General features: G+C 45.1%; 1 protein-coding gene across 1 annotated transcript in view; it reads left to right on the top strand.

The window, feature by feature from the left end:
• ADAMTSL3 (ADAMTS like 3) overlaps positions 1–18,194 on the top strand; it is a 370,467-nt gene that overhangs the window by 287,532 nt on the left and 64,741 nt on the right. Inside the window, exon 20 of the mRNA XM_060005339.1 lies at positions 7,029–7,182. Within this exon, the coding sequence (XP_059861322.1) occupies positions 7,029–7,182 (154 nt within the window). The remainder of the gene's footprint in view (positions 1–7,028; positions 7,183–18,194) is intronic.

Below are 18,194 nucleotides of genomic sequence, written 5' to 3'. Positions count from 1 at the left end.
CCTCCTGAACAAACTGTTCTCACTGGCCTTTTAGAGGAGAGGCTGAGGCTGACATCCTTGCTTTCCTCTCCTGTCCAGTCCCTCTGTGAATAACGGAATTTGTAGTTGCTGAGTATGTTTCACTGAATGAACACCCTTTACCACGTTTACTCAGGCTTGCCTTGTGTCTTTGCTCTTGTTGTTACCCTCAAATCCTGGGCCCAGCTCTAAGCTTCCCTCCTCTGTGAAGTCTTCCACTCCCTAAAATCATACAGCATTTCCCAGCTTTAACTCGTAATGACCCCAGGTTTTCTTTTTTATTGCGTTTTAATGGGGAGCTACTCTCTGAGCACCCACGTGGTCTTCTCATCTGGCCTATAGCGTCCTTGAGGCCAGTGGCCATGAGATCCTTGGGCCCTATAGACCTCTGAGCAGGTAAATACTCTTCCTCAAGAGCGTTTGCAAAGACAGGGGAAATGCAAAATGGTGTTGAAGTAGTGAGCTGTAGTAAAGCTCAGGCCAGCTAACAGAGGACAGGAAAATCATTCACTGGAAGAGATTTTGTTGGAAGAAAGAAGAGGAGACAGAAGCGTTTAGCCACGTGAGCTGGGCTGGACCTGAGGCAGATCAGTTTCCTAGGCGACCATTCACCAAGGCGAGAGCAAGCTTGTGCACACTCCAAGAGGTCAGCCCATCTTCCTGCTCCTAGCCAAGGCCACATCTCCGGGACACCTGCATGTGGGAGGAGGAGCAGGTGTGCCCACGTGCACAGGAAGGCAGAGACAGCGTTCAGACTTGGGGTCCAGTTAGGCCCACGTATTGCCCAGCAGTTTGTGTTTCCTACGGAATTCAGCTTTTCTCTTGATGGTTGAAATTTTCTCTCATTTCTGAGTTGCTTTGTTTTGGCAGAGACTCTGATGCCAAATTGCCACCGTCCCTGAAGCTTTTTGCCAGGCTCGTCCCTCTGGCATGGGATGGCTCATTCCAGGGCAGCCATCAATCTTGTGGTTCTGGGTGAGGCCCTTCCACTTTGGAACTGGCCACTACCCCTGAACCCAGAGAGACTGAAAAGCCACACCAGAATTTCCGCTTTTCGCTGAGCCAGGCCTCTTAGGCTGCAGCTGGAATACTCCTCTCTCCCCGACACTAGCTCTATTCATGGCATGTTTGGGCTTTGTTCATTCATTGGCTCCTTCCTTTTCCTTGATTTCCTTAGATCTGAACCCAGTTTTAGGCAGAAAGGAACCTTCAATTCTTACACTGCTTTTCTAGTTACCAAAAAGGAGCATTGGCTTCCCTGGTGGTGCAGTGGTAGAGAATCTGCCTGCCAATGCAGGGGACACAGGTTCGAGCCCTGGTCCGGGAAGATCCCACATGCCGCAAGGCAGCTAAGCCCGTGCGCCACAACTACTGAGCCTATGCACTAGGGCCTGCGAGCCACAACTACTGAGCCTGTGTGCCACAGTTGCTGAAGCCCACATGCCTGGAGCCCGTGCTCCACAAAAGGAGAAGCCACCGCAATGAGAAGCCCGTGCATCGCAACGAAGAGTAGCCCTTGCTCACCACAACTAGAGAAAGCCCGCGCACAGCAACAAAGACCCAACGCAGCCAAAACTAAATACATTACATAAATAAATAAATTTGAAAAAAAAAAAAACACAGAGCATCGACACTTACATGGGGCAGTCTTCCCTAAAGGTGGATTTCTGCAATCCACATACCCCTTGTGGACTGTTTTGTGACCCTATTCCTTTGACTGAAATCCAGTAGCCTCGCCTCATTCTTTGTTCTCTCTACCTTGACGGAGCATTTGGCCATTTTGTCCACTTTCATCATTCTCCTTCAGGGTGTTTCTTGGTGTTACTTATTTTTCCTACTTACTCGACTGCATCTTTTCTATTGGTTTGCCTTCTTCCAAATCTCCAAAAAGCTCAGTATTTGACCCTTTGATTTTTATCACTGCATTTTTCCTCCATCGATGATTCTGTGGTGGGACTTCTTCTCTGACTTCTATAGGTGACTCTCTGTCTCCAGGAACAGTGTCTGACTTTCTCTTCAGTACCTGTCCTTAGTTCCCCAAGTAGGATGTATCCTCATTATGGGAAAGCAAAGGGACACCCTCTTCATTCCCAACCAGCTCCCCCACCTACTTCCTGTCCCTGTCAGTGCACCAGCATCTTTCCAACACTTCTGATCATTTCTGACTTTGTCTCCTGTATTCAGTTACCTATACCTGCCAACTCTTCGATTCTTGAAATATGTACATATGCTAAGTAAAAAGGGAAAGATCTCTATACATGAGACATTTTACAAAGTACAGCTCAAGATATGTCCAGGACACATGGATTTCCACATATGGCTTTCCAGTTTTCAATAGATTTATTAATTATGACTCAGCAAGGCAGTGGTGTGTTGGAGCCAGTTCATACTAGCTTTCGAGAACCAATTGTGATCTCTTCCTACCTTGTATTCAATGACATTTGGATGACAGCTTGAAATCAGCCCTGATGGGAATATTTACATCACAGAAATTGGCAAATGTTACAATCAGGGCCCTCTTTTCCATGAACCTGTTGTGAAACATTTACTATCACACAACTGCATGAAAGGGATATTCACACACACACACACACACACACACACACACACACACAAAATCTTATCAACAAGACAGTTTCAGCTTATTGATAAATCAGGTACTTAGGATAGAAATGCTCTTATTTGTTGACTGAAATAAATAGACTTGTAGAATCTTCTTCTAAATTGAGTATGCCTATCGCTACAGCTCAGCATCTTCACAGTCATTTACTGAGCACTGCTATGATTGATTACTCCAGGTACCAGGAATCTGAGACAATCAAGAATGCAGTCTTCAATGAGCTCACAGTTGAATGAGGCAGACCGATGAAAAACATAGTATATAAAGTCCAATAAAGTTGTCCCGTCTACAGAAATAAGTGAAAATTGAGGGGAAACATCTGAGTCTGCCTGAGTCTCAGGAAAGTGTTGTAGAAAATGCAGCTTTAGAGTTTGGTCTAAAGGATGAGACCCGATTAGAGTCCCGAGAAAAGAAAACCGAAACAATGTAACAGAACAAAACTATAAATAAAAGACTCCAAGCACCACACTGAAAGGGCACACCATATACCGGGGAAAATTGGCCCAGAATGGTCAATATCAAGACATACTCTACTAAAGACACTGGATGTTAAAGATTAAAGAATAATGTGTTAGTGTTTCTAGGCAAAAGGACCAAGTTACTTACTAGGGAAAGAAAATCAGGTTAGCATCAGACTTCGCAGCAATACTACTTCATAGTAGAAAACAATGGAGTAACATCTTTAATGTACTAAAAGAGGAAAGGATTTTCTGTCCTGCCCAACTGATCTTCAAGTTTGAAGGTCGCAGACAAATAGTTCCAAAGTTACAAGAACTCAGGGTATGTTGTTCCCATGAGCTCTTCCGGAGGAATCTACCATATTTCTATGGAATAAATCATAGAAGCTTTGGCATAAAGTTGCTGTTTTGCGAGTCATAATTAATGGCACTGGTCCTGTCATCTCTGCTGTCTCAGCTGTGAACCTTCTCTAAGGGCACGCTAACCTTGAACTTAGCAGATACAAGGTCACGTGAGACCTCCATCCAGAAGAGGGGTTTACAAATGGTCTTCCCATTCATAATGGGGAGAAAAAGTCAAATACTGATCATGAGAAATGGCTTCTGAGTGGTGATTGGCAATTATGTAACTACTGTTTTTATATTCTATGGAAAACTCCTAGATGATGATTTGATGTGTTAAAAAATACATCATAAGTTGCTAAATGGTAATTTTTAATTATTTGTTCAAAAGCTTACAAAAAACTTCCCTCTGTACTGAAAAACTATTTTTTTTTTTTTTTTGCGGTACGCGGGCCTCTCACTGCTGTGGCCTCTCCCGTTGCGGAGCACAGGCTCCGGACGTGCAGGCTCAGCGGCCATGGCTCACGGGCTCAGCCGCTCCACGGCATGTGGGATCTTCCCATACCGGGGCACGAACCCGTGTCCCCTGCATCGGCAGGCAGACTCTCAACCACTGCGCCACCAGGGAAGCCCTGAAAAACTATTAATAATTAGGGCTTTCTGTTAAAGAGGACAATAAAGGCATTTAAAAAAAATTCCATTCCCCTTCTGTGAAACCCAACAAAATACCCACAAAGAGGATGAAAGAGCAGCAACATCCTGTCTTTAATGAACAATGAAATGGCCACGAACCCAAACTATGAATTATGAGATACACCTGCCAAAGACCATAAAATCTGGACCAAAATGAGGGAGGGAAGGCTGAGGGATGACAAAGATTTCCTCAGGCACGAGCAGGATATAGATTTCCCTAGGAGTAAGTGTGAGGGTCCTGAAAGGCCTACTCAACGGTTCTTTGATTACAGACACTAGATGGGGGACCATGTGCTGCCCCTGAAAACACCGTGATTGTCCCTGCAGAGCCGTGGGGGAGATGGAGCTGCAGGAGAAGCCACATGTTTAGGCCTCCCAGCCAAGGAAGGCTGCAGAAATGGAGTGGTGTGGAGGAAGGTGGGCAGCCAATCGCTGGATGATTACACAGTGAACGAGTTACTTAAGAGGCTGTTCCCTGAGTCACACCGTCCCTTCCAATGCCAACATCTGAAGAGATATATGGGCAAAGGAAATAAAAATTTGGTGACAGACTGTTGAAGACAGCCAATTTATGGAAATGCCCTAGCTCCTTCCCCAAACCTGTGGTATTCCCAAACAGCCAGCTGCATTTAAAAAGCTCCGGCAAGAGGGAGGAGCTATGGGAACATATGTATATGTATAACTGATTCACTTTGTTATAAAGCAGAAACTAACACACCATTGTAAAGCAATTATACTCCAATAAAGATGAAAAAAAAAAAGCTCCGGCATAAAAACTATGCATCAAAACTGGGGGAAAAAAATTGAAGGGGAAGAAAGAAGTTAAGGTGTGGGGAAAGGAACAGGAAGCAAGAGTCACATGAACAGCATAGTATCACAAAGGTATTACCCAGAGAAAAGTTCTGAAAAACAGGCTCCATATTCCCAAGGAAATTATAGTCATGATGTCTGGGGGGAAAGTGGCTTTAAAATGAGGTTTGAGTTCAGAAAGAGATTATGAGTCAACAGAAGGAGAGGAAAAGACAACTTGGAATAGTCAGGGGAAAAAAGTGAAAAGAAGAACTTTAGACAGCAGACGTAAAAGTTACTTTACAAGCAACAAAAAGTAATTAAAACGACCGGAAACAGAGAGCTATGGTATACAAGCTGGAATAACTCATATAAAATGATATGAAAAAGAGTAAGATGTAAAATTGGTTTTTAGAGGCAATGATGGATATGGAAAGGCAGAGAGAGGAGATTAGACATAAGTGTGATTGGTATTTGTGAGAAGAACAAAACAAATGGAACAGAAAAATAGAGATAATTAAGGGGAATTAGTTTCCTTTGATAAAAGCTTTAATTTGCAAGTCATAATGGTATACCACGTGCCACTAAAGTGTGACCCACTAAGACATAGCCTGCTTATGTGCTGAACTTCACTGGTAAAGAAAGGAGCCAAAGGCCTCTGAGCATAAGAGGCAAACAAATAAACAACAAAAATTCCCTGCTTGGCCTCCTACACCTTCACAGTAGCATTAGATGCAAGAAGACACTGAAGCAGTGTCTGCACAATTCAAAAGGAAAGGAAGTATGACCCAGGTATTTTCTCTTCATCTTGTTTGTTCTTCATGTGGAAAGGCAAGAGAGGCGGTCAGAGCATACGTACCCATGAGCCCGTCTCGAAAAACTTGCAGGGCCATGATGAAGCATCAAGATGACCAAAAATAAAAAATCCAGGAAGGCACAGATGCTGGTGAAAAAAGATGGGAGATGGATCGTAAATTCATCTAAGCACAGAATTAAGAGTAATCAACCAGCAATTGCATCTCAGAACAGAACGTAAATATCAGAAAATCTTGACGTTAGCTAAATAATTTAACAAAAACAAATTGAATGTGGCACAGGAGAGATGGGTGAGAGGAAAGGTAAATGTGCTTACCAGATACTCTCGTTAAGTCAAAATGTGTCAGTAAAAATAACTACCCAAACCTCTTGTTGGTTTCTTTCATCTTCTTTCTTAACTTCGGAGAGTTCTTTTGGGAATTAATCACTTGACAGTGGAAAAAAATCCGCCATTCAGCAACTCTTTTAATCTTATTTTAGTTTATTTTTTTCTAATATACCTAATAAAATTGCAGTAAAATTTTAAATTAAAATTGCATGTACACATGTGATTATGACTACCAAATATCAATGTTATAGACACAGTGATTATCAAATATTAATGTTCTCTTACGTAGAGCAGTTTGGGTGTTTTTTAAAACAAAAACTTCCCTTTTATACTTTTCTACTCCTTGGATTCTTGATCATGGGTGTATGTCATTTTTAGATTTTTTTTTAGTGAACTATAATTGGCATATAATATATTCGTTTCAGGTGTGCAACATAGTGATTCAATGTTTGTATACGTTACGAAAAGATCACCACAATAATTCTATTCACCATACAAAGTTAATACCATATTATTGTCTATATTATGTCATTTTTTAAAAAGCAAAGTCATCCTACTATATTAATAAATATCTAAAAAATAAAATAAATGAGATTAGACATCTAAAAAATAAATTAGACATCAATTACAAGACCAGAAAACCGCACGATAATAAATCACTAGAAATTAGTTACTATCTCAGAAAGAAAGAAAGAAGAAAGTAAGGAGGAAGGAAGGAAGGAAGGGAGGGAAGAAGGGAAGAGAGAAAAGAAAAGGCAGAGGGGAGGGGAGGGGAGTGATGGGGAGTGGTGGGGTGAGGGAGAATCTCCATCTCCTAAAAGATATTCAAGCCTAGGAAGTGCTTACTTATTGGTGCACCCATACATAACACCCCTCCTGTTTCACCGCAGGAAACGTCGCTGTTGCTGCAGGGGATGTGTCTGCTCACACTCCGTTTGACTCTGTCGCCCAATTCTCATTACAGTGTTCTGTCAGTTGTGGTGTTGGAACCCAGCGGAGACAGCAGGTATGCCAAAGGCTGACGGCCAAAGGCCGGCGTGTCCCCCTCAGTGAGACCGTGTGCAGGCATCTTCCTGGGCCCCCTCTTGCGAGATCTTGCCGAATGCCTGTGTGCAGGAGTAAGTATGGAAAGTCCACGCTTCACCAGATATGCCGATTCTGTTCCTCTCCCCGAGTGGCTTCACCTTCCATAGAGCAACACGTTTCTAATCTGTAGGTAAAGCAAATCAAGCAGGATTCAGGATTGTTATAAGCGGCAAATGGTATAATATTGAAGACCAAGATACAGCTGTAAGAAAAGTCAGTTTGAAGAAATATCCATCCGCTTAACAAATGCATCCTGTGTATATACGTACATATATGTATGTACGTATATGTATGTATATATACTAAGTTTACCAGCAACTTTCCTGAAGAAACTTACCAAGTAAGAAAAATGATAGTAACTTTAAAAAATGTCATAGTATTCATGGTGTTTATTGAGCACTTACTCTGTGGAGTTCCTTGCAGGCATTATTGCGTTGTCTTATTTAGTCCCTGGCAACATTGTGAGCCAGGTATTATCCCCATTGAGAGATGAGGAATCCAAGACGTAGAGAAGGTCCGAGATTTGACCAAGGATCTGTAGCTGCCAGTTGGGCCTCTTGGCCTCTTTGACCACAAATCTGTCTGATTCCTGAGCCCACGCTCTTAGCCACCTCTCTGTGGTGATTCATAGACAACATTCTTTCTTTTTCCCCGGAAACTCTTTGAGAACAAGTTTTCAAAATCTTGAGATTCCAAAGATTCGAGATCCCCAGGTTTTATCGTATCCTGGAATTCAAGAATGTCTGTGGCGTGTGGCGCAGTGTCCTGCTTCAAGCTGCTTACCTATCTGATTTTTATTAATTGTGGGTGGTTGCATAGCAACGTGGCTGGACCGTAAACTGTCTTAGAGGAGAGTAAGATTGAATTCCGGCAGCTTCCTCTAAAATAATAACAGAATAACATGTGGGAATACATCGTGGTTATTAGGACGTGCAATATGGTAGAAGATGAAATTGTAAATTGTTACGGCATACGGTAGAAAGCAGAGTAAAAGGATGTTTTAGGGAGGAAAAAAAAGCAGGAAAAAAAGACAGTCACATTTCCCCTTGACCCTGTCTCATTCTCTAGCTTGCCAACATGTAGGTCATGGAAGCAGACAAGAGGCAGGAATGCATTCTCCCAGCACAGCCAAGTCACCCCGAGCTGGACCTCCACTTCAGCCGTAGCCTGGCCTGATGCCATCACCTTGGATCAATGGCCCTGGCTTGCATAAATTTGGCTTCTCCCTCTGCACTCTCCTATGGCATCCTCTTCCCCCCACCACCGTATCAGAGCCAATGGGATGAGCTTGGCACAGACCCATTCTCCCTACCCCTCCTGCCTCTGCACCATTTTCCCTCTGTCATCACACACTTAGCACGTACACCGCCCTCATCCCACCTTCAAATGCATCGTGTGCCGACCTCCAGCATCCTTTCTACCTTTCGCCAGGACACACCACCACCAGGTCCATTCTTTCTCTCTAACATCTGCCAACACCTAGGACAACCAGCAACCATGCGGATGACTTTCTCACACCCTGATATCCCAATCTCCCAACATGGTCAGTTTCACTGACAGCCATCCCCTTGGCAGGGTGACACCCTAGACTTCCTCATTTCTTGGTACTTAAATAGCTTCCTGCTCTTCTACCGTTCCCCACCTGGCCCCTGCTTGTTTAGTTCATGCTTCATTGTGACCTCTGGTTCTTCCTTCCCTGTTGTCCCCAAACTTCCTGCTCTTGCACTAGAAACCACTCCTCTCGGCTGGCATTTCCTCATCACTCACTTAACCAATTCTAGAGTCGGATCACTATGCCCTTCCTTAACCCACCACCTCCATCACCCTGCTCACCTTCAACCCTGGTGGGTTACCTTTTAGGTGATCTTTTTTTACGGTGTCATCATTTTTAACTTTAATTACAACCATGTATATAAATGATAACACACAAGATAAGTTGAGAGAACAAGGGGATGTAAAGGAACTAATGATTTTATCTTGTGTCACAGGTCAGATAACAGCTGAGTAGGGCTCCTATTTCACAGAGTTGACTGTTCCAGGTAATAAAGCATGGTAATTTATCACATCCACACGATTTTAAAACCTAAGAAACCTCTTTTATATTTTAACCAAAATAACGCAAAGAACAAACATGATACAAAGATCGGTTTGTGTGCGTATTTGACAAATGTGCATACGTAATATTTTTAACAGTGTACAAAATCAATGCATTTCACCACGTCAGTTCAAGCAGAAGTCCATCTTTCTAGATATAAACCGAACATCTCTTGTCATACATACTTTCTGACCTGCCACTGCAGATCACACGCAGGCTTAGGTACTTCGTGAAATCTCCTTTAAAAGAATCCATAATGTCATGTCTCAAAGCGATTAGGATGACATCACCTTTTAGGTGATTTTTATTTGCTTGTTCTTTAGTTCCCTGACCTGAGCTACTGGGGTTTGCTGAAGAAAATAATACCACCATCCTGATTAGACATACTTCATATTCATGCTATCTGATTTACCTGGGCAATAATGTGTGGGTGTTTTTCCTATTCCTAAGAATTCCCAAGAAATTCATCACAGCAGCTATTTTGTAACCACTCTACTGGCCCCAGGTTCCCATTTCTCTGTGGATAAACTCATCTTTTATTCCTCTGTTCTGACTGTCGTCTCGCCTTCATGTCACATCCACCCCCTTTGCTCACCAGACTGGAAAAGTATGGTCTTCTTTATAGACCTAATCCCTCAGTTATGGAAGAGGTGTGAAGACAAGAAAGATCAAGCCCAGCTATGCTGTGATCTTTATTCCCTGTCAAGGCTCCACTTCTAGAAATGTGTCCTAATCAGTGCCTTGAGTTTAAGTAAAACCCATCCTCTATGGAGGAGAGAATCTTCTTGCTCCCTGTTTTGACCCTTTTAATGTGCAGTGGGGTGGAGGGGGTTGGGGGGCAAGATGTCTTGAGCTCCCCCTAGAGGCCAGTGGTGCACCATACAGTCCCCCTGCCTGCTTCTCCCCAGACCTTCCCTGCATTCTCCCACCTCCAGCTTTTACCCCTTGCTTAAATTCTTCCCTCCGCCATATCTAGCAACTGACATTCTTCCCTTTTTTGAAGGACCAGTACAAACACTGCCTTTCCAAGTAATCTTTCTCAGTTGCACTTAATCTCTGAAAAGTAATATGACAATGTGGTTAAGCCAACTTGAGTTCAAATCTCATTTCTATCAGTATCTCATCATGTGACATTGGGCAGGTTATTAATCTCTGTGAGTCTCAGTGTTTTTTTATTTTATTTTATTTATTTATTTATTGCAGTACGCGGGCCTCTCACCGTTGTGGCCTCTCCCGCCACGGAGCACAGGCTCCGGATGCGCAGGCCCAGCGGCCATGGCTCACGGGCCCAGCCGCTCCACAGCACGTGGGATCTTCCCGGACCGGGGCACGAACCCGCGCCCCCTGCATTGGCAGGCGGACTCCCAACCACCGCGCCACCAGGGAAGCCCCGTCAGTGTTTTATCTATAAAATGAGAATAGTAGTTGTACCTACCTCATAGAATTGTTTTGAGAATTAATGCCTAGAAAGTGCTTAGAAACAGTGCCGAGCACATACTATAGGCTCAAAAGTATTAGTTATTTTTAATGTCATTACCACTTTAATTCCTATTATAGCTTTAAGATAGGATAAAATGTAACGGAGTAACTAGTATTGTGTCTTCTGGCTTACTAGGGTATAAGTTTATATGGGGTAGCTAGATAGTAGCTCTGGACAGTTTTTCCGTGTAGGCCCCCAAAGCACTTATCATAGTGAGTTGTACCCAAAGACGTGCTTTTCAAATATGTCAGGCTTGGATCTTCCTCAGATTGCTATTAAAAGCCTGCCTGTCTTGGCTTCCAATCAGGCATCTAAAGAAAACAAAAGATAATAGGAATATAGTGTTTGAGTTTAGACTTCTTTCAATTATGGCTCCTGGTTTTAAAGGTTCCCAAGTCTTGGTGAAGAATTCTTATTTTTCACCCAAGTACTGACATCAGAATAGTTAGAGGACTTCCCTGGCGGTCCGGTGGTAAGACCACGCTTCCACTGCAGGGGGCGCGGGTTTGATCCCGGGTCGGAAAACTAAGATCCCACATGCCACATGGTGCGGCCAAAAAAAAAATTTTTTTTTTGAGGGAAGGGAGGCACCCGGGCATGTACTATATGATGAAAATGTCAAGAAACATATGCCTCATCCCCTTCCCAGGTTATCTCAAACCCACTCGCTTCTCTCCAGCTCTGGTCTTCCTCCTTGTACCAGCCCAGCGTCTGCCTCTTCAGCTCTCATTATAGAGAGCTTCTACTCTTCCTCTATGCCTTCTCAGATTCCAGTAACACCCACCCCTGCCTGCCTGACATAGCTGTAGCCCTTGGAAACCCAGACAGGCACAGGGCTCGCTCGCCAGCACCCCTCTTGGGCTTGTGTCACCTCCTGCAACATCCAACAGCATACATTTATTTTATCTTTTGCTCAGTCATTCGTTATTCATTCAATAAACAGTAAGAGTTTTCTCTTACTGTTTACTCTTACTGTTTACTCTTGTTTACATGTACCAGACACTGTGCTGTGCCCCAAGGACAGAGATGATCTCTCTGCCTGGGCATATCTTGTTTTCAGTGTCAGAGGATAGCATTTCCTTATTAATTCTTTCAGGACTCATTCATCAAGTGCTACTGTGTTTTAGATGTTATGATACAAAATGAAAAGGATCCCTTCTCTTGTCTCTAAGAACTCATAGTCTAGTAGGAGAGAGACATATATAAACAAATAAGGAGAATAAAGTGCCAATGGTATCATAAAAGGATGCAGAAGTGCTCACTGCAGCTGGGGGATGTGAGGAAGAGTTTCAAAAAGGAGGAGGCTTTGAGCAGAATTCTGAAAGCTGCATCCATTAATCAGATCCACACGGGACACGGGAGAATCTGGGAAAAGAGAACAGTGTCGGCAAAAGTGGGGTATGACAAGTGGAGTGATGTGTTTGGGGAAACTGCAGGCAATTCCATGGGATTAGAACTGAGGTTGAAGGTGGGTTATGGTGAAAGGTGAGCTGTAGAGCGTCTTGAGCGCCATAATGAGGAGTTTAGATTTTATCAAAGAAGGAAGTGACGTAGTCAGATTTTATTTTGGTTTATTTACTCAGACAGCTGTCTAGATACATTTTTTACATTAATTTTTATTGGAGTATAGTTGCTTTACAATGTTGTGTTTGTTTCTACTGTACAGCAAAGTGAATCAGCTATACATATACATATATCCCCTCTTTTTTTCCTTCCCGTTTAGGTCACCACAGAGCATTGAGTAGAGTTCCCTTTACTATACAGCAGGTTCTTATTATATCTGTTTTATGCATAGTAGTGTATATGTGTCAGTCCCTGTTTCTCAATTCATCACAGCCTCCCTTCCCCCACTGGTATCCACACGTTTGTTCTCTACATCTGTGTCTCTGCTTTGCAAGTAAGTTCGTCTGTATCATTTTTCTAGATTCCACATATAAGTGATATTATACGATATTTGTTCTTCTCTTTCTGACTTACTTCACTCTGTATGACACTCTCTAGGTCCATCCACATCTCTGCAACTGGCACAATTTCATTCCTTTTATGGCTGAGTAATATCCCATCGTATATATGTACCACATCTTCCTTATCCATTCCTCTGTTGATGGACGTTTAGGTTGCTTCCGTGTCCTGGCTATTGTCAATAGTGCTTCATATACGAATATATTGGAAAAATATGAGAGTGCAGGCAGGGAGTCTAGTCAAGGGGATATGACGATCTCTAGGTGAGAGAGTGTGAGGATAGAAGCAGTGAGGCTACATTCTAACAGTGTTTCAGATGTCCCATCTAAGTACCTGATGGCTGGCTAGAGCTGGGAGCGAAAAGGACAGTGGTGTGCTTGTCAGTGTTTAACAAGCAGCTCTGGGGCAAGGTGGGTGGCGAGGAGGGAGAGGTTGCTGTCATTTGTTACCTTTGCTGATTTCTGTGGTGTAGATACTCCCGTCGTGGTTGGTTTCTGGCTGCCGACATGGCATCATTGAATGCAGAGTTGGGAATGGATAGTAACAGTCTCACCGACCTGTGAGTCTGTGAGAGGAAGGGCCAGCATGCCAGTGGACAGGGAAAAATCGAGATGACTCTAGAATCTGCCTGGAGGAGGTTGGTAGAAGATGAAGCCATTAACTTAGGGCATATAGGAAGAGGAGGACTGTTGGGATGGGTGAGGGAGGCAGAGATAAAGTGTTTAGGTTACAATATTTTAAACTTGAAGTAACAGGAAGAGATTTCCAGTCAGCAGTGGACTATTAGATCTTGTGCTCTAGAGAAAGGTCTGGGTTAGACAGATCAACTTGGGAGCTGTCAACCTAGAGTTGTTAGTTACAACTACAAGATCATCCAAAGAAAAGTTTAGAGCAAGAAGAGAAAGGGAGGAAGTGGCCAAGCACTGACGCCTGAGGGGTGGTAGCGCCAGCCAGCAGCATGCTGGCAACGAACAGTGGTGGGAAAGGACCAGAAGAAGGGTTGAAAAAGATGGCGGGGAGGCGAGACTTTTCCATGAACTGAGTGATTACGGGCGCCATGTGTCCTAGAAGGGTCAAGTACGAATACTGAAGGGACATTGTATTTGTCACTAGGGGACCATTGGTGGCCTTTCCCTGAGAGCTTTTAGTGCGGTGCTGTGAGCAGAAGCTCATCTACCCTCGGTTGAAAAGTGCATGAGAACCAAGTGTGGAAGCCATCCCTTCAGCCTGATGAGACACTTACTGTGTAATCTTCATGGGGCTTCACAGCCCATTTAACCAGTCCCGCCTATAGCATCCCTCGTAGCCTCCTCTCAGCTACCTGTGTTTCTACCCTAAAGAGAATCTGAAAAAAAGCTGCCCGCGTTCTTGGTAGAGCTCCAGAGGGGCTTGTGAGAGCCTCCATGCCAGTGGGACCAACCAGGCAGCCCCATCCAGGGCTGGGTTCTGAGGGGCCTGGGCTCCACAGGGTAATAGGAAGGCTTAGAGCCTGCTTTGCAGCCAAAGCCCATTCGGGAGCGGCAGGAGTCAAGTGATGGTGAGACCAAGTGGAAACATCCAGCACAGACGGCTTGGGGCAGAAACCTGGCATGGCGCCAAGACTTAGCATCGTGTCAGGGACACAACTGGAATGAGGGCTGGACACGAGCAGGCAATTGTGCTAAACAGCCTCGGGCACCAGAGCTGGCCTTTACTGGGCAGGGCAGGCTGACCCTGAGGCCAGAAGGAGGACCTCCAGAAGAAAGATCTCTTCGTTTTCTAGAAACTCCAGAAGATGTGGCATTTCTCATATCCAGCACAGTGGGAGAGTGGAGGGATGGGTGGGTACCCTCGCACTGCCGCAGGCCCTCCAGGAGGGATGCCATCGCTGCCTGGCCACTCTCTGTCTCATCAGGCTCGTCCAGTGTGGCAGTTTGGGGGCATATTCAGATGCAGGAGAAGGCAGTCACCCGAAACCAGACCAGTTTCTTCCCCAAGAACTGTGTCTGATGAGGCCACGCTCCAGGCACTGCTCCAGAGGAACTCACCGGAGTCCCAAGAGAGGGACTGGCCCACGCCATGGGACCTGGCAGAGCCTGATCCCAGACCCCTCCCCAGGCATACATGCTAACTGAACTGCTGCATACCCAGTGCGAGGAATTGCTAAACAGGCCTGGTTGGGAATGGAGCTGGGGCCACAGGGCCTGCCTTCCAGCAGATGGGCATGCAGCCAGAGGGAGCGGCTGAGCTGCTCGTGTGGCTCACCCAGCCATGGGCAGGTCCTTTACCAAGGCTGAACACTGCCTGTCACCTGCAGACTCCCCAGCCTGCTTTGGAAGGAGTCAGGTTCCATCTGCTTTAAGCCCCAAGCTCAGCTGAGGGACATCTGGCTACCAGTGGACCTGAATGTAATTAGAACCGTTCTCCCTGGTAATTAGAAACCATCTCCATGGCAATTAGAACCCATGTCCCCACAGGATGCTGTGTGGGCTTATACCAGCCTCAGCTCATCTCCAGCCTGAAGCGTCGAGCCAGGCATGTGCTGCACCCCCCATGTGGGCTTCTGCACCTTCCCAGTGAGAGCAGGAAGGTTCAAGCTATGGCCTCACCTGTAGCAGCCCTCGGAGTCTGTCTCCACACCTCTCTCTCAGTTGCATGAGTTCAAAAGTCTGACTTTGACCCAGCTTAAACTCTGATTTTGAAGAACAGGTTTCAAAGCCATCCACGTGCACATTTATCTTTCCCGTTGTCCGCCACTGAGGGATTAATGACCAGACGGGGTGTTCAACTGAATCCTTTTAAATGATAATAAAAAGAAGTCTTTATAGGTTCATATAAACACATATATGTAGATATAATGGATATGTATGTGTGTAGACATACGTACATACCGTGCGTTGTGACAATAGGCTACTGCTAAGTATTCATAAAATGCAACCAGATAAGTAAAATTAGAAACCAGTGAGTAATAAAAAAGGAAAACAAACAAGGCCAATATAGGATTATGTCTTGAATTTTGCACTTCTGTTATGTGTGGGCACAGATTTAGCTCTAAACTTGAGAACATAACTATCTTGGAAAAGGCAACCTGGTCGATGACACGGTTCAGTGTTTATCGGGAAGGAAATGGACTAATTACTCAGAGGAAAGTATAAGAGTTCCTGATGGTGAGACCACAAAGAAATCCTCCTGCCTCCTCCTTACAGAGGACACCGCAAGTTGTAAAGACTTTGGCAGGGTTCACACAGAAGACACAGATGCTCTTTCTGATTTTCCCTTCGCTCTTCACCAGTAGCATCCCATCAGATTGCCTTTGAGTTCATGCAATGGGACGCTCCGGGGCAGTGGTGCTCAACCTTTGCTGCCCATTTCAGTCACCTGGGGAGCTTTTAAAAAGTCTGATGCCCAGGCTGTTCCCCATAAGTCAGAATTTCTGGAGGTGGGACCCAGGGTATTGAGATTAAAAAACAATAATAGCAGGTGTTTTGAATGTGCAGCAAAGTTTGAGAGCCACTGCCTAGTCAGAGTTGATATTGAAACGCTACACACCAGAGTTGTAACTGGTTGTTAAAGTAGGGAAATACTTCCCAAATGGTTAGTAAGTAGCCTCTGCCTGAGCCCCACGACTGTCTCCCAGCTGCTGGGACCCTCCTGCCAGGAGCCGTCTGACCTCCTCATAGTGTAACACTGTTGGGAGAGGGAACACTGCAAAGACCTGGTCCAGTGCCACAGCTGCCAACTGCTCTGGTTGACGGCACCCTCACCATGCAGATGGTTAAGTATTTGGCGTAGCACCTCTGCCTATAATAACAGATGAACCGTCAATTTACCAGGAATCCTCCTTCTGCTTTTGATCATTGTTGAACAGCGGGAAGTCCAAAACTCTATGCTGCCAACCGAAAGAAAACCTGTATGCCTTAACTGGCTGAGGGGAGCTTGACACCCTCTGTGAAGGGTCTGCATCCCGCTAGGGAAAGGTGTGTGCACGGCAGGCCACCCCGCTCCCCTTAGAGATGAGCCGAGGGGAGCAGAACCGTGGACAAGGGGCCTGGCCTATTAATTGCATCTCTGTGGAATTTGCATGCAAACTCATTATGCCTGTCCCTCACTTAGAACATTCTCTACCACAACCCTGTTGCTTTTCTGAACGTACGGGCACCACCACACCCCAGCAGGCAGGCAGACTCTAAAGGGATCGTGAGCCACCTGAGAGGAGTCCAGGAGTTACTCTGGCAAACCAGGGTACTGGTGAACACACTCTAGTTCGTGCCCAGGGCCTGAGAGGTCTGTCTAAGCAGAATCTTAATCTGGTTCTCCTCCCGGCGTATCTCTGCCAGTGCTACAACCAGGAGGAGCCGTAACCGGGCTCCTCCAAGCTTCTGATTCCCACCCTCCCCCCACCCCGTCACATGACCTGAATTCCACAGTGCCATTTCCGTGGATCCAGTCTCTCTTCTGTCACTTCCTCCTTCCAGGCCCTCTAGCCCACGCTCCACCATCTGCCCATGGACCTAAGTACATCTTCCAAGAGGAATCAGTCTCCCACCTGCATCAAGCCCCCCTACTCACTTCAGAATCACCGTAGGGCGCATTGAGGCCTTCCTTCCCGCAGGTGGACAGAGCCACTGCTCTTGGCGGATGGGATCTGAGGAGTGTCCTCTTTGGCCTTAGCCCATTAACTGCAGCCAATGCCCAGGAACAAGCAAGAGTCAGCCGACCCTTGATCCGTCTCAGCTTTCCCTTTTGTTTGCTGGCTGGACCTGCCTTTGTCCGCTGACAATAGTCATATATGAGAGCTTTTAAGTGCCCGCTAATGTGCTGTGCACTTGATATAAACGCTCTAACCTGTCACATTCCTCTGACGAAGGTGCTAACATTACCCACATTTTATGAGTGAGAAAACTGAGGCTCAGAGAGGTTAAATGACTTGTGCAAATGGCGCTAAGATCCAAACTCAGATGCATCTGGCTTCCAAGTGCCTGTCCTACCTTTTCTTCTTTGATCACTTGCTTCTTTAGGCCCCCAAGCTAGTTGAGCTGACCCGCTTGGGTTATATGCTGCAGTTGGCCGGCTTCATCCTCCTTTGCAGATCCTTCAAACGCATTCACTCATCTCCCCAATCACTGCCTCCCTCAGATTTGGGGTACCCTTGGCCAAGCCATACTAGATTCTCAGGGGCCTCCTCCCCTAGGTGGTGGAGGCCCCACATATCAGACATCCCCTTACTGATGGAAACATTTAACCACTTAACCTCATGCCTCCCCAAACCAGAGTTTTGTAAAATAATTTACATGTTTCCGTGCAATTCATTCAAACGTGCATTCTTTGCTGCTAAAGTACCAGATAGTTGTGAAATTTACCCCCATCTAAGGATGTATAATATATATATATATAATTACTTATGTTTTAGTTCTCAAATGTTTTAAAGGAGGAAAAAAGAATTTGTTGACTTGTGCCAGCCTTGGAAGATTGCAGTCAAAAAGTTTTCATTATTGAGATGTTTGTGTTTTCTTTTCTTTCTTTTTTCT

The sequence above is a fragment of the Delphinus delphis genome, chromosome 2, assembly GCF_949987515.2.
Source record: "Delphinus delphis chromosome 2, mDelDel1.2, whole genome shotgun sequence".
Taxonomy (NCBI): domain Eukaryota; kingdom Metazoa; phylum Chordata; class Mammalia; order Artiodactyla; family Delphinidae; genus Delphinus; species Delphinus delphis.
This window is presented reverse-complemented; position numbering and strand designations above follow the sequence as displayed.